General features: G+C 38.6%; 2 protein-coding genes across 3 annotated transcripts in view; both read left to right on the top strand.

The window, feature by feature from the left end:
- The first annotated feature begins 2,747 nt into the window (after nucleotides 1–2,747).
- csf3r (colony stimulating factor 3 receptor) lies at nucleotides 2,748–15,041 on the top strand. Of its 2 annotated transcripts, none has more exons than XM_010767087.1 (17): nucleotides 2,748–2,842; nucleotides 5,551–5,652; nucleotides 7,939–8,013; nucleotides 8,197–8,493; nucleotides 9,123–9,255; nucleotides 9,377–9,543; nucleotides 9,972–10,138; nucleotides 10,561–10,711; nucleotides 10,994–11,076; nucleotides 11,209–11,416; nucleotides 11,970–12,158; nucleotides 12,363–12,464; nucleotides 12,842–12,988; nucleotides 13,072–13,212; nucleotides 13,310–13,406; nucleotides 13,496–13,574; nucleotides 14,226–15,041. In XM_010767087.1, exons 2-17 carry the CDS (start codon nucleotides 5,643–5,645, stop codon nucleotides 14,697–14,699), a joined length of 2,520 nt encoding a protein of 839 aa, XP_010765389.1. In that variant the 5' UTR covers nucleotides 2,748–2,842; nucleotides 5,551–5,642; the 3' UTR covers nucleotides 14,700–15,041. The 2 variants fall into 2 exon arrangements, with proteins under 2 accessions (XP_010765389.1, XP_010765390.1); XM_010767088.1 differs by lacking the exon at nucleotides 2,748–2,842 and adding an exon at nucleotides 2,867–2,935.
- Nucleotides 15,042–15,802: 761 nt separating this feature from the next.
- LOC104941918 (28S ribosomal protein S15, mitochondrial-like) overlaps nucleotides 15,803–17,085 on the top strand; it is a 6,183-nt gene continuing 4,900 nt past the window's right edge. The window contains exon 1 of the mRNA XM_010767086.1: nucleotides 15,803–16,022. Within this exon, the coding sequence (XP_010765388.1) occupies nucleotides 15,920–16,022 (103 nt within the window). The 5' untranslated portion in view covers nucleotides 15,803–15,919. The remainder of the gene's footprint in view (nucleotides 16,023–17,085) is intronic.

The following is a 17,085-nucleotide window of genomic DNA, read 5'->3' as shown; positions in this document are numbered from 1 at the left end:
CCCCCTAAATGTTAATCTGGGCGTTTTTCCCTTTCCTCAAAGACCTAAGGACAGAGTGTGTCATATGCTGTAGACAATGAAAGAGTCTACTAATATGAACCCACTAAATCGTATAATTATGCTCAGGAGTAAACACCTGTTTAATTGATGCTGACACAAAACAATTGATACACATATGTATGTGCATATGGCTGCACACTTTGTACAGCATCCATACACATGTGATTATACCCGTGATAAAAGGAAGATGCACCTTCCACACTATCGCTTCTCAGACATATGGTCGCTCCATCTGGGATTCTTGATGATGTGCAGCTAGCACAGAATATATCTGAGCCTTCAGTGTACTGTAGACTACAATTTCAGAAAGCTCTGTAGATGTATCTACAGTACTTTGGTTCAGACTCGTATACAACTCTCAAATGTACAGACGCCTCAGTAATCCTGGGCCTTTTCCTCTAGCGCCACCAAGTGGTCGACATTTTTTTGTTTTTTGTGAGTATCAAAAGTACTACTCGATGGATTTCTTTGACATTTGGTACAGATTTTCTTAGTTGCCCACATGGTCATTTTCTCATAGACTTCTATACAATGAGATTACTTTTAGCAATCGGTCACGTCGCCCCCTGCTGGCTATTTAAGAAAATGCAGGATTAAGCCGCTTTCTTATGGTACATTTCGTTTCGGCCAATATGAGTATAACAACCACATGTAAAAAAAATGATGCTGTTAAATATTTGTATTTGTCAAGAGTTCACATGTACTCATAGATGGAAACAATTAACAAAAAATCTAAGGGCACTTTAGCCTATTTTATCATAAAAACAACAGAGAAAATCATTTCAATTAGACTGTATAATGGATTACCAGAATTTCTCACTTCCCTCTCAGGGATTCCGTATAGAGTATTTAACAAAGAAAATGATCTATTATTTTGGGAGATGTAAGATTAAAGGTCTGATTTGACAACACTTTAAAACAAATATTTCCAATTATGGGTTTGAGTGGAGTAGTAGGAGGGCATTGTTTCAACTAAAGGAACTTGGCCTCAAATATATATTTTTTCAGATGTGAATCCATGATTATCAAAAGCCGTGATTACAGCAGTTCTGATAGCAGTTATAATGCACTGTATAATAGGAGCTAGATATGAGAGGATATTCCCAGCAGTGACTAATTTGAGGTTAGTCACATCTCTAATGTGAATAAGAATCTGAAAAGGAGACAGCATTGCATTAAGTACAGTACAAGAACCGTAATCAAACCTCGAAAAGCTTCATCAGTTCGATTTGGCTTCAGGGCCCTCAGCTAATTTTACAGCTCACTGAAACGTAGCATGTAATACCCAGTGGATGGAGAGCGCTGCGTTCATTAGTGCTGATTAGAAAAAAAGATCAAGCTAAATATGTCAACGCATGATAACCAGTCAATGTATTTTTAATTAGTGCCTGCTTTTCTTCTCTCCTGTTGATTCCTATTCACAAACCTACCACTGCGTGCATTTAATTCCTCCTCCAGCGCTCTCTTGATTAACAGTTAGCTTCCATTATGTTTCTGAGAGCGCCGTAGTGACCGAGTTGGGATGCAGACGTTAGATTAAAAGTTGAGTGGGTGAGCTCACTGCCTCGCCTCGTGCACCATTTGAAATGAGGCCTCAGCGAATCATTTTACAATTTAATAAGCTAATAAACGTGATATGGCAAGTAGTTCCAAATGCCCTTGGGGGGTCAAGGCGCGGTTTCTAATCCCATTTAAGAGCTTGTTCTATTACTATGCTGACAAAGGCTTGGGCCGGCTCGCAGGGAGACATGACTGCGTTTTTGAGGCAGCAGATCTGATACTTCAGAGGTCACGCTCAACGCAGAGGGGTCACACTGAACCAGACCTATCGCATTTTTCAAGACGGCTGCCTGACTCATATTGTAGGAATTTTGACAGCAGCCATATTCACACCTTTTGGAAAAAATACCAATCAAGTGAAGTTGAACGACCTCCTTATACACACAAAAGCCAAACACCTCACATTTTAAGAGATTGATATTCAATTTCTTCACATTGAGCTATAATAACAGCTTTTTATTTCTCCACCGACAATCCCACAGGCAATATAATAAAAAATCTTCCATTGAAGAATGAAAACCCGTTTCAACTTTCCAATAACATCTGAAAGAAGAACAATTTGCAGCACTCAAAAAGTTGTGGCATACTGAAAGCTCATGCACTTGCAGGATTCTTGCTTTTCAGAATATGTATCGTCACAAGTATGCACTTATTTTAAAATGATTTGGATAAAAGTGTCAGTTAAATGGAATGTTAATAAAGAAAAATGTAACCAAAAGGAACACAGACCTCCAGCTCGGCCAAATGACCCTTCTTGCAATGTGAATAATTGCAACATAAGTTTGATCTGCTCCATAATTTAATGGGTTCTTACTTCAAGGGCCCATGCTACACTCTTTCACTTCTTCTGCTGACAAACAAACAACCAGTCTGAAAATATAACCCCATTTAGCAGGAGTCATGAATATTCAAACTTCAAAAATATCACCTAATATTCTCCAGATTTGATCATTTTTTGTAGGATTATTCGACCCTCATCTTTCGAGGAAACTCTGATTTTAAACTCCCCTCTTTTCTTCCAATAACCGTGCCCCATGCCATGAGTCATGTGTTTCTTCCTGGAAAAAAGTGAAGTTTCACAAATTCAAAACAAGGACGTTGTTGCTGCGGCTGCTTGGCAAACACACACACGCACACACACACACACACACACAGTTTCATCTGCTGCTATCAGGCTGATGAGAGCCTCTTGTCTTTCTGGGTCTGCTGCAGCCGCTGTTTGGTGAGTGGAAAGCCTCCATGATGGCTCTCCTTTAACTTCAATTCAAGTGATTTGCTGCTCCTTTCATTTTGAGACTTGTGCCAGATTTAAAAGGTAAACTTCACAAAACTTGTTTCTGAGTTACAGGGTAGAGTGTTGCATCCTGATCCAACCTATGGACCGCTCAACTTGTTTACATTGAAAACACTTGTTTATCACATTATGTGGGCCGCTGGGTATTGAACGTGGGCCATTTATGATCCTTTGTAAGTTCCTGCATAGTAATGCCATTGCCAGTACATTTTTAACAAACATATATATTAGATACAGAGGTGGAAAAAGTACTCAGATCTTGTACTTAATTAAAAGTAGAAGTATCAGAGTGTAGGAATGCTCCGTTACAAGTTAAAGTCCTGCATTCGAAATGTTACTCAAGTAAAAGTTCAAAAGTATAAGCATCAAAATATGCTTAAAGTACCAAAAGTCAAAGTACTCATTATGCGGATTGCTCCATTTCAGAATAATATATATGATATGTTTTATAATGATTGATCATTAAAGTGTTATCAAAGCTGGTAAAGGTGCAGCTAGTTTGAAAGACGTTGTATACTGCAGGGTAGCTTGTGAATTTACTCCAGGTGTAATTAAAGTCTGATTTAAGAGTTGATATATTTCACATCATTAATCCAAATATTTAAAGTAACTAAAGGTACAGTATTAAATAAATGTAGTGGAGTAAAAGTACACGATGTACCGCTGAAATGTAGTGGGGTAGAAGTATTAAAAAAAAGACTCAAGTACAGTACTTGATTAAATCTACTAAGTGACTTTACAACCCTGACTAGATATAGAGCCTCTTCCAATATTTAGGGTTTAAGGAGGAACTCTGAGATAAGACGATCATTTTAAAGTAAAGATAATTGGAATTTAAAGCTTAAAAGATAAACAACTTTTTATTTTTGCTGTTTTCAGCTTTATTTTGATGGAAAACAGCCATTCCCTTGGCTTTGATGTTGTGTCATTCTTCCAAATGGTAACAGTGTGGCTATGAAATAACGCTGTCGAAAGATTTGGAATACATTAATGATCTGGTCGTCCATTAAAAAAGAGGATGTGAAACTGATTGCTTTCCTTATTTCTAGCCTTTTGGACTTTTACAACTGCTGACACATGCAGTGACTTTTGAGATAGAAGAAACATTTCTAAGATTTTTTCAAACAACACATGTTCTTTCTTGATCACTTTTTGTATCCCTGACTTATATCAGACTACTTTGTGTCAGAAATAATAGCAAAAAGGGGAAATAGTGGCCGGTTAGTCAACGTTCTCTGTATCGAGGATATTGCCAAATCCTGAAAGCGGGCGTTTTGTAACCCCCGACAGCAACTGGAAAGGAAACATATGGTGGCCATAGCAAAATGTACCTCAACACATTGTGACATGACTCGCTGGTAGAAAAACATGAATTCAGATACAATGTTTTTCATGGATAAATAAGGAACAAAATGGGCCAGCTCACCTAAAACGCCAGTTTATTTCATACTGTCTCGAATCAAATTGTTACTGCTGACACTCCAAACATAATAACATGTCTCTTCTCTTCCTCTCTTTGTCCTGATTGCTTTTTGTCAGAGACACAGGCAATTATCTATTAGTACTAAGCAGAGTTTCTAAAAAGAAAAACAGGTAAAAACTAATCCCATTGTCTTCTAAGAAACAGGGAATTTCCACTTCTCTCACATCCCTTTAACGCAGATTTCAACAAATATTATGGGCTGAGGGAAGGGATCGTACTGTGATTTTGACTGATAGATACAAATGATTAAAGTTATCCCTCCTCGTCTATTGGACATCATATTTCTGCCTGAAGGTTGAGAGCTGTTCTCGATCGGAAATACTTGGAAGCACTACTAAAGGAAATCAAATAACAAATCATCTCAATTTGTTCTGTTCGCTTTAAAAAAAAAAAATCCAAATTGAACTCTCACATCATCAGTTTGTTAGTTAGAAAAAGTACTTAATAATAAAACACAAGTTTGATCGACTGTCATGAAAGAGGGAGTTATAATGATTAAAAACAGTGTTAATTCTCTGTTTAAAGATAATACTTAAAATGTTGGAAGTGACATATTTCTCCTGTTATCCTATCAATTACCTACAACTTATTTTTATAGTTATGTAATCCAATAATGATTTTTTAATTATCGGTTTTTCCATAAAAATTTCAGGAAATAATCAAAATAATTCCTCAAGACCAGGATTGACATCTTTAAGTTGCTTGTTTTGTTTACTAAAGGTCCGAAATCCAATTTTTTAAAATAAAATATATATTTTTGGCATATTATAAACCACATAAATAGCAGAAATCAGCAATAATTTAGCGTTGTCTTGTTGATAAATCACTGAAACGATTTTTTTTGCCAAAACATGTTTTCATGGGTGAAATATATTGTGAAATGTGTTTTGAAATGTCTAAAAACCGCAATTGGGAGTCACATGAGCGACTGTTTACGTGATAAACCGTCTGTGCGTCTGTGAAGAGTATGACTAAGTCGTGAAATCTTTGTTTTGACATGGGATATCTTAACACTATTAGAAATTACTAGATATTTATTTTTGCCAATGTGAAATAGTGTTAAATATAAGAAAAAGGTATTTAAAAAAAATATATATAAGTTGTCAGCTTACTGTCAAATAAACTAACCGTTTTTTTCTTTCCTCTCACACAGACACAGAAATGCTGTGAAGGCATGTCTGTACCTCGTTGGTGTTGCTTTGTGAGCCGGCAATAAGAGTTCAATTACATTTCATCATTTTGTGGATGTTTAATGGTGAGTATTTCAAAAACACACTCCTCAAAATTACTGTCATATTCATAACACCTGATCTGGAAAGTTGAGGTCCAAACTAATTATTGAATTTAAGAAGCCGGTTTTGACTTGAAGACATATTATGGTCATTTTCAGGCTCATTATTCATGTATTTTTTTTCTTTCCTGTGAGTCGTTTGCTTTAATGTTCAAAAATCTCTTTTTTCTCATACTGCCTGTGCTGCAGCACCTCTTTTCGCCCTCTGTCTGAAACCAGAGCCCAGTCTGCTCTGATTGGTTAGCTGGCCAGCTCTGTTTTGATTGATCAACCGCCTCTAGTCTATCACGTACAATGTATTTCAGCGCAATAGAAGGGGGAGTGTAACATAGTGTTACGAAAGTAAACAAAGGAGTCCAATGGAGGCGTATCAGGCAGGGGAGGGAAACTCCCTCTGGAGGGAACACAGGGCTTTGCAGACCTTTCACATGCTCTAAAACCTCAATAACACACTGGGAGGGTAAAACCAAAAAGCAGAATAGGGCTTCTTTAATAGCAGAAGTTGGAGAATCACTCCCAACTGCTTAGTGTAAAAGCTCTCATCTTCTGATCATTGTACGTGTCCATAAAGGCTGGTTACCTTCTAACAACTGGCAATTAAAATATTCCTGCTTGTAATACTTGTATCCCTATAATAGAAAAGTATAAAAGGTGAGATACAGCATTTGATTTATTCGGTCTGCATAGAATTTCTATTTAAATTTGCAGCAGCTTGAATGTCACATCCTTTGTGTATGTCAGTGTAGCAGGCATGCACTTCAGGTGTCTCTTCGTGTTAGGAAGCAGGGGATGCGTTCTCTGGCTGACCATTTATATTGAAATATTTTATATTAAGGAAATCACATCCTTCCTCACATCCCCCCTGCCCCACCAAACATTTGAAGCAGCATGTTGATGATGTCTTTTGAACCGACAGACGTTATCACTCTCTCTACCTTTCCAACGCAATGCACCATGTCCAGTGGCGACTGGTCATTAGGGGCAGCCCCCACCTAGTGTCAGCAGAAAGTATTAAAATAATGATTACAACAAAATGCAAAAAATAAATTAAAATATATTTTCAATCAATCAATCAATCAATCAATCAATCAATCAATCAATCAATCAATCAATCAATCAATGTTTATTTATATAGCCCAATATCACAAATGTTACATTTGTCTCAGTGGACTTCACAGTTTGTACAGAATATAATATACTTTAAGATCATGTTTAATAATCTGATTCGTCTGTACATTGCTGTTTTAGTATGTGTTCTTCTAATTAGTGTCTGTGTGTGCGTATTGAGCTGTTTAGAGCCATGTGGGACAAAACCCGATCCTGCCCCTCCCTCTCACTGTCTAAATGAACGGTGACTATCAAAACTACACTGCGCATGCTCAGAGTATTTTCCTATTTAATGTGTGTGGCAAAAAATAATGACCATAGGGGCATAGTGCTGCCATCCCCGCCATACGTCATCTCACATAATTCAGAGCTGATTGGCTGTAAGTACGTGCCGCGAAAAGTGTGGTGTGTGAAGAGGAGGAGAGAGACGCGTCCTAAAACCAGGAAGTAAGCTGCGCATGGCTTCCCTCCACAAAAAAGCAATCAGATTTCTCCATAAGATTTTAGAAAATAGCTCAAAATAAGATCTCTGGGAAACGTACCTGTTAGATAAATGCACGTTTTGTTCAGCCGGATAATATCCTACTTTTATCATTTTCGAATCATAAATCTATCGATTAGATTTATGATAGACTTTTGAAACTACAAGAAGATAGGGAGGACTTTTACAAAAAAGTAATAGAGATTTTTGTAAAGAAGGATAGGCAAATGGACTTCATATTCAAGTCAAGGTAAGACCACAATTTTATTGAAAATGGGATCTTACTAAGAGAGAACAATTCAATATTTAAATGATAAAATTACATTTTTTGGGTATCCTTCTGTTGAACTGTCTGTTTAAAATTAATTGAAGCATCAGACAAAAAAAGCTTTTGAAAATAATGTTATATTTTGATTTAGGTCAAAATATAATATTTGTAAACCTGAAGAGTCGGTGCCAGTCCCTCGCCAGCCATGAACCTCTCTGCAGAAGCTTATATATAGACATCTAAGTTTTTTGTGCCCCACCACTTTTGTACATATAGAAACGCCACTGACCATGTCACTCCGAAATGAGAATCAATTCAAATGCTGTTTTGAAAAGCCATGAAAGTTTGCAATTTAGGAGTAACTGTGATGCATTTCATTTTGGCTGCCTAACAGGTCTTATCATCATGATATCCATGTGGCTGTCGGTGATTGTCATGCTGGTGGCATTTGTGAATGGAGCGAGAAATGGTGAGCGTTGCTCTCAGAATGAAAAAGCAAATCTAAATGGAAATACCTAACAAAGTGAATTGTTATTACACATTTCCTTCCTTTCGCCTCAGGACGTTCTTTCCAAACTAAATATAAAACTTGGCATTTACAATTAAGATTCTTGTCAACTTGCCACAGCTTAATTAATTTTCCCATTGTTAGAGGATGACGTAGAGCCGTGTGCAAAGGTCCAGACGGACAGCTCCGTGGTGCCTTTGGGGTCGCCCGTCAGAGCCACCTGTGTCATCAGAAAGACCTGCCCTCTCGTCGTTGGACAGGCTTTTCACATAGAGTGGCGACTCGGAGAACGCTTATTCCCCGGCAACCTCTCAGCCAATGAGAGCAGCATCGTGTCGGAGGTTTTTATACCGAGCTTCAATCACACCAGGAGTTTCCTCGCCTGCTGCGTCCGGGCCTCGACTGTTCAAGTGGTCGGAGGAGTGGAGATCAGAGCTGGATGTGAGAGAGATTTCAACTTCTTGTGCATGTTTTTTTCATTGCTATTTACATCTACATGTATACCAAGCTAGAAACAACCTGGGAATGTCTTAGCTTAACTTAAAACAATAGAAGGTTTCAACATTGAACACTTTAATTAACTTACAAACTATTTTTGACTATCATTCAAGAGATCTGACACTTTTTAATGGATCTAGACATGTTTTAAGAGGTTTGCAGCAAAGATTGTATCCGAAGATTGATGCATGATATTAAAAAAGATGGACATTTTCATTTAGACTACTTTGAAACTTCCTTTCCCCAAAAAACTTTCCTTTTGATCTAAATCATAAAAAATATCTTTAGTTTTTCATAATGTATTTGACATACAAAAGACATTAATGTCATACAAAAAGCCAATATGCTTTCTAACTGATTTAGCGACATGCTTCTTTTTGTCTTCACCACTACTACCGGTACTTATAATAAAACACTAAGACTCATACATTAATTAAATCAACATAGATTTCAAAATACACAAATAAACATCAGTGTAACTCTTTGTGATCTGCCATAGATCCACCACTAGTCCCACATGCTGTCTTGACATAACTTCTCCCTAATATCTTCTTGTTTTGTTTCCTCTATAGATCCACCAGAAGCACCGCAGAACACCAGCTGTCAGACGAACCTCACCACCCCCAACACCCTGACCTGCAGCTGGGACCCTGGGCAGCAGGAGACCCACCTGCTCACAAAGTACAGCCTCCACACAGAGATATGGTAATATTCAGGAAAAACATTGCCCCACTTACCAGAAAGCAAACATCATTTTGGTGTCAGGAATGAGGTGTCTGTTCGTTTGCACAACTCCGTTTCTCACATTATGATTTCCTCATTTCAGGGACACAAGTGAGAACTTCACTTACAAGCTGCCTGCAGGAGTCCACCGTTACATTATCCCTCGCACCGGCTTTGGCCTTTTCTCAGATATGAAAATATACGTGAAGGCAGTGAATGAACTCGGAGAAACCACCTCAGAACCCATTATATTAGAGCCAGTCAGTGCAGGTGAGAAACGTTCATGTGACAAACGTTACTTCCAGCAAATGAAAGCACAAGTATGATATTTCCCTGAACAATCACATTTTACACATCCAAATCCAAGTAAATGTAGCAAAGGGATGTCGCTTAATCTGTTTTTAAATCCTAATCAGAATGCTGTGGTAAATCGGTGCTTTGGTATTTTGATTCTACTCTATCAAGAAGCTTACAGAACATTTAACTGCTATTTTCAAGGCATTTCCGAAATCTTTCTCATCCTGGTACCCTGGGTATTTGTATCCAAGATGCACCATAGATATTGTTAAATTTGAGAGGCACAAACTGGGGATGAAAGTAGTATGAAACTGTTCTGCACAGATTAGAACATCTTAAAGTATTATGAGGGGAAAGTAAATAAAATCAGAGCTTTTGCTTTGTTGTCCATTTTTCTACAGCTAAGTTTGACCCACCGATTCTGAAGATTCAAGCGGTGCCAAGACGGTACGGCTGCCTGCAGCTGAGCTGGAGCTTATCTCAGCAGCAGGCCTGGATGCATGACTTCCGCCTGAACCTGGAAGTCCGACTTAAGACTGCTGACAGCCGCTACTGGAGTGAACAGCCAGTGAGCACAATCTCTTCCAGTTTCATTATGAACTCAAACTTCACTTTTGAAACAGGAGCTGCTGCATGTTTGCACATTTATCCCATTGTAGATGTTTCCTTTGTTCAGTTCTTATAGAAGTTCCATATATTTCTATTATTTCTATTTCTATTCAGAATATTTCTATTTCAATCTTTTTTGAATATTTTTTAAAGTATTTTTTATAGTTGTTCCATTTATTGTTTACAATTGAGTTATCTTACTGACTTTTTTTTATATACAGTATACACAAAAGCAAATTCCTTGTATGTTTAAAACATCCTGGAAATAAACCATATTCTGATTCTGATTCTGAATATGGTTATGAAAAGCAACCATACAGTATTACAACCTGCTTTAAATACATAATGTCATATAACTATGTGCTTTTGGACATATGTTAGATCCTGGTAAACCGGGTTAAACAAGCCAAATCTGTGGACCGGTGTCTTCTCCGTCCTGGGACGCAGTATCTGGCCCAGATCAGGGTCCGCTACCAGCAGAGCCCCTGGAGCGAGTGGAGCCGCCGGCAGTCTGGAGTCACCTTGGAGACGGGTAGGGCTCAGATCAATTCAGAGTGACACAATCAGTCATTTCCAATCTGTCGCCTTTTCTTCCATTCCCTGCTCTTTTCAATATATGCTAATGCCTTGTTCTACATCTCCCATTGCTTTGCTCTATAGCGCAGGCTGAATTGATGTATTGAATTCTGCCGCACAGTCTTGTCTGTGAATCCATAAAACCTGTCTTACATGGGAAAGTTTTTTAAAGAGTGAGAAGAGAAGTGCAGGCTTTTTGACGAGCCGCTAAACTGACAGTGCCTCTCTTTCTTTTCAGCTCCCGCTGGACGCCTAGACTCGTGGACGAAGGTATCGGGGGATCACCTGCACAAACGACTCAACATACAGTTGTTTTGGAAGGTACACACATCACACTTTACATGTGGCTTGACACCTGTCACAGACTGATGTGTTTTTCTGTTACAGCTCTGGTTTGAGTGTGTGAGGTTCGCCTCTAAAATGCCCTTTCAACTTTGTTTTCTTTCCTCCCAGCCATCAAAACAATTCCGCGCCAACGGCCAGAATGTGTCATACATTGTCTCAGGGAAGAAGCTGCCAGATGCGAATGGAAAGGTGTGCTCTACAAAGGAGAATCACTGTACTTTCCAGCTTCCCGAGAAGGCAAAGAAAGTGTATCTGAGAGCTGTAAATGCAGCAGGAAAATCCCCCCCTACTGAAGTTCGGATTTACCGACCAAAAGGTAATATTAAATACCTTAAACCAGCTTGAAGAGGCCCTATTATGCTTTTGGGGGTTTTCATTTCCTGTTGTGTGTTATATAGGTTTTTGTGCATGTCTGCAAAGGCTAAAATCCCAAAGTTTGCTCCAGAGGGAGTTCTCTCCCGCACACCTGCCTGAAGCGCCTCAGTTTGACTTCTTTATTTAAATCTATAACATAGTGACATCACTACATAACACATGCACTTCTATTGGCTAGTGCTCCTACATATTGAAAGTGATAGGCTAAGGGGACATCTCACAACAGATAACCAATCACAACAGACCCGGCCAGCTAACCAATCAGAGCAGACTGGGCTCTGGTTTCAGACAGAGGGTGAAAAGAGGTGCTGCAGCACAGGCAGCATGAGAAAAATAAAGACCTTTTACATTGAAGCATATAAACATGTCACAGTAAAGGCAAAAAAATACAAATATGAACCTGAAAATGACCATTATAGGGCCCCTTTAAACTAGCATAGAAATGGCTGAAATAGATACAGTTTAAAAAACCTTTGTGTGTTTTTTTCCTGTAGATCGTGCAGTGGTATCAGGCGTCTCAGTCATTCCTAAGGATGACAGATCTCTACTGGTTCAGTGGAAAAGCCTGGTTTCCTCCACTCTCACTGGCTTTGTGGTGGAATGGAGACCATTGTTAAAAACAGACCTCTCTCTCACCCAATTTGAAATAACCGACAGAAACAAGACAAGCCTTGAAATAACAGGTTTGTTTTTTTGGTATTAGTATGGCAGATTTTAAGATCCATGTCCTTCTTATTTCACTCCGTTTTTATATGGTTTTCCTAATCTTGTCTTCATCTTTCAGCCCGAGAATCCGCTCTTATACAGTCTCCTTTTTCATGTCCCTGCACACTCTGTTGGAGCTTATGGGCGCTGATACACTCTAACCTCTTGACTCTCATCAATAGGCAGCTTTGAGCCCTACAAGCCCTATGGGATCTCTGTATATCCCAGGTTTAAGGATGGAATAGGCCTTCCTCAGACTGTTAATGCCTACTTGAGACAAAAGGGTAAGTCACTAAAGAGCTGTGAGAGAGACGAGTTGCCTCAACTTTGTGAGAAAAGAGTTGCTTCATTATTAAAAAAAAAAGAAAAGAAAAATAGATTGTGCAATCCATCGGAATCAGCTGATACATGATGAAAGAATGCCCTCTTGTGGATAGAGATGAATAATTATTGCTGCTGGTCAGACTCAGAATTAGAAGGACTTTATTGTCATTATACTCAGTTTTAACGAAAAATCACAGGCTTCCCTTGATGCAGTTAAAAATATAAACGAATAAATAAAAGCACTGATGAAAGCAGTAATAAAAACAGCTGTTGCATTAGTAGACGTTTTTCCTCCTTGTAGTTGTAATAATAAATCCCCCTGATATTTTTTTTAAAGCTCCATCCATGGTTCCAAAAATACAAATAAAAAAAAGCTGGCAGTCACATGTCGAGCTCACCTGGGATGAAATACCGTTAGACCAAAGGAACGGGAACATCCAGAGCTACAAAGTCTTCTACTGGGATAAGCAGGGAACCATTAACGGTAGGTAAAAGACCTTCATTTGTTCTGGTCCAAAACATGTTCTTACGTACGTGATGCTATGTGATGTCTGACTCTTCCTTCAGTTGTGGGAGCTGAACCAGGAGAGAGGAGGGTGGTCCTGAAAGGCCTCGACACCGAGTCTGTGTATGAAGCTTTCATGATGGTTAGCACGTCTGGCGGGAGCTCGAACGGATCAACGATTCATTTTAAAATTGAGCCTTTTGGTTAGTTTTATTGTCTGGATGTAGCTTTCAAGAAACATTTGAGTATATATTGCCATAGCTCACATTACATTCAGGATGTGTATTTCTCTCCTCTCAGATGCGGTTGCTGTTGTGACGTTTTCGACTGTGTCTGGTGTTGGGATGTCATTGCTGTTTATCATCGTAGTCATGACTTGTTTCTCCAACCAAAAAAGGTGAGATCACATACGCCGTCTTACTCAGTGAAGGTGTGATGTCTGTTTATCTTGTGATATCCTGTTAAACGTTTCTCTTTCTTTTGCAGGCTGAAGCGGCGTTTGTGGCCAGCTGTTCCGGATCCGGCTAATAGCAGCATCAAGAGATGGACATCCGAATCAACACAGGTGCTGAAATGCTGCCTGTGCTGCATAACATGGTTTCATGCAATAACTCATTTAGGTTAAAGCTGCAATATTCTATATTTGATACCAACAAAAGACCAATAACTATGTGCGTTGTGAAAGGTATCACACATCAACAATCCCTTTGGCTTCATAGCACAGTTTAGCCATTTCTATATGTGTTGTTTTACCCCCCAGAACATTTTGGTCTAGTCTAAAACCATGCAGGCAGCGATTTTCAGTAAAAATGCCACAGTAAAACCTCCCAGCTATAAAAGGAAGACAGACTGAAAAGTTAGACAAATATTGCACTCAGCAGCTGGAGACCAAAACAAAGCTAAAAAAAAGAGACAATATTTGACTTGGATATTCAACTCAGGGGGCCACAAACACAACTTTAAATGAATAATAATGCTGCTCCATATCTGCAGGGTGTGTACATGTGTAAAAAAGCAAGTGATTGAAAACATATTTGCCACAAATATATGTAAGCGTAGTGGTTACAGCTTTTTCCCAAGCCTACAAGCGAGAAAAAAACTGCAATGTTTGCTGCTTTAATGAACATATATTCATGATGTACAAGACTAAATACAGGCTGTATTTTCCTTTATTATTGAAAGACATTGAGTGACTTATTTAATATCATTTTGGCAGGATTCCCATCTTGACTGGGACAATGAGGAGCCCAACCCGATGTACCTGTCCCACCTGAGCTTCCTGGAGTTCCCTGTGAAACTCAGTAAGGAGGACGATGATGACGCCTGGTTAAGCAACGCAGAGGACACCAGCGACCTGGGAGAATCCATTTGCGGTTCACCCTTCCTCCCTGGCTACACTGGTTCCAACTGCGACTCTGTTCCTTACGCCACTGTGATCTTCTCTGGTCCCTGCGACAGCCCTACATCCAAAGACCCTCATGCGTACCTGCGCTCTGAGTCCACGCAGCCCCTCCTGGAGACTGAAGAATCCTTCACTCCAAAGTGCTACCAGAATATGGCCACTGATGAGCAATGTTTCTTTGGACCGTGCCATGATTGCGTACCTGAAAAAGGTACAGACCCACGGATTCTGTGGGATGACTTTCCTTTTCTACGAGCGTTGGCCTTGAGTGATTCTCAAATTGACTAAAATACTTGATTCTAAGAGTAGCTGCTTTGCAAGATGTTCATGTAGATTTGGGTTTGTGTAATGAGATGATTGTGATAAGTTGATTCTGCAGAGTGCACAGCTGTAAATGCATGCAGGATTTAATGATAAAATCACTTTAAGATTGAATGATTTTGATGTCCATACTTTCTCTGTACCACACTTCGTGAGAAATCAATATTGTAAAGAATTTTGTGTTTTGTATATGTTCTGATAAATGGGATTTTGACTGATCTTTTTTCTCCTTTAAATATTCAAGGCTTTATTGTCATGTGCACAGTAGCTACAGTGTAGATATGGCAATGAAAAACAGGTCAGCTCCTCCAACAGTGCAACATGAATATGTGACATAACACATTTAAAACAGATAAAATAGTGCAAGAGAATTTTTTGAGATGTGCAAGTAAATACAATAAAATTGAAATAGTGCAAGTCTATATACAAGCAAATGGAATATGATATATCAGATAAATAATTAGCTAAATGCAAACAGATGAATGTTTATGGATGTTCTTTAAAAAGTTCAGATGTTTAATATTCTTATGGCCTGTACAATATTGATAAAAATTGATTACATGAAAATTGTTTTTATGTTCGTTGTTTGGAGGCATTCTACGGCTTTTACTCATTGGGAAGATCACACTGTTGAGATGTCATATCTGCCTGTTTTACACACGTTGACCAACAGGGGGGTTTGTTTTCAAATGAAGCCTCATGAGATGAATTATTTTTGCTTCAAAGCTTCAAAGCTTCATAATCATAAGGCTTAATTTCGCCATCACTACATACTGCTATGAGTTGTAGTTTTGCATTAAAAGCACATTCCACCCAACCTAAAAGCCACCACAACAACGTATTAAGCCACTCACAAGAACCTTCACAAAATAATTAAAAACAATGATTTAGTGATTAGCAAACTATTTTTAATTTAAAAATAAAGCAGTAGAGGAAAAGAGACTTCCAAGCTCGTTTAACTTTTATTTTTCAAGACAAAAAACCGACATCAATCCTCTTTCATTGTTCCTATCGATGTGCTCTGTGATTACTTGCGCAGCCACTCAAAAACGTGCCTCATCCTCACTCAGCTTGTTTGGTCTAGACAAAATGGCGAGCCTCATATAGGGGTCGAGTGTGATCTCCTGCCACATTTAAATCCTTTTTTTGTGAGTTTAAAACCCACTTTGTGACCTATTCTGACCACCATGTTAGCTAACATTGCTCTGCGAACCGTCCTGAAGTCTTCAGTCGGTGTTTTCCGAGGGAGCGGCTGCTCTGCATTGACAGCAGCACCGAGACTCACAGGCGGTGAGTTGTATTTATGTATTAGTATATACCCCTCAATTATTATAAAACATGTACACCCTATAACACAAAACCATGTACACTTTACGCAGGTGTTGTAGCCTTTGATGGAAATGAGAGGGGAGAAGACAATCTCTAAATAAAGTTCACTGTAGGCGACAGGAACTATGATGAGCCAATGATAGACAATGATTTACATATAACAAGAAGAAGCTGGCTAATGCATTTATATTAAACCTGGTTGTTGTAGTTGCTAAATATTGTTACATTATTAACTACATATGGACCCACTCCTGCAGAAGTGTGTGCAGATGTGTTGCTTCATCACTAAGTGTGTATTAATCTGCTCGATCTGATGTATTATCTGGTTTATCGAGACCATACAAAGAGCTTCTAGAGCAGGGGTGTCAAACTCATTTTCACAAAGGACCACTCTGGGAAATTGGAATCACATTAAGGGCCGGACATATGCTTTACTGACATGCCTTTTTTATTCAATAAACAACATAAAAACATATCTTTCAATGTATTGTTGTATGTACTATATAGCCTTCCCATATATATTTAAACACATTGCTTGGCAATCATAGCATTTGGTAAAGCAAAATAATGCTTTCTGGCTAGCATACAGCCAACTCAGAACCTGTTGCACAGGCCTGAATATGACAACAATATGAAAACATTGTTGTGTTGAATAATAAACAAACACAAATCAACCTAATATAAAAGGACAAATATTGAACGTTGTCCCANAAATTATTAAAAACGATTATCCATTTACTTTGAAAACATCAATTTATTGAAAAGAAATTTGAACAGTATGTTTAAATAAAAAATAATAATCGTTTTATTTCGATTACGTTGTTTTCGTAATCATAGCAAGCCAAAATCGTAATCGAGATTAAAATACGATTAATTGCACAGCCCTCATACATACACACACACACACACGGCCGTATCCACCATTGAGGTCACCGAGGTCCGGACCGCGGTAATTTTTTTTCGAGCTGTGTATTTAACAAAACTTGTGAAATAATTGCACAAAACAGGGTATTTTGTAGTACTT

The sequence above is a fragment of the Notothenia coriiceps genome, unplaced genomic scaffold, assembly GCF_000735185.1.
Source record: "Notothenia coriiceps isolate Sejong01 unplaced genomic scaffold, NC01 NC01_scaffold00004052, whole genome shotgun sequence".
Classification (NCBI taxonomy): Eukaryota; Metazoa; Chordata; class Actinopteri; order Perciformes; family Nototheniidae; genus Notothenia; species Notothenia coriiceps.
The sequence above is the reverse complement of the archived record's forward strand: the minus strand, read 5'-3'. Positions and strand labels throughout refer to the sequence as shown.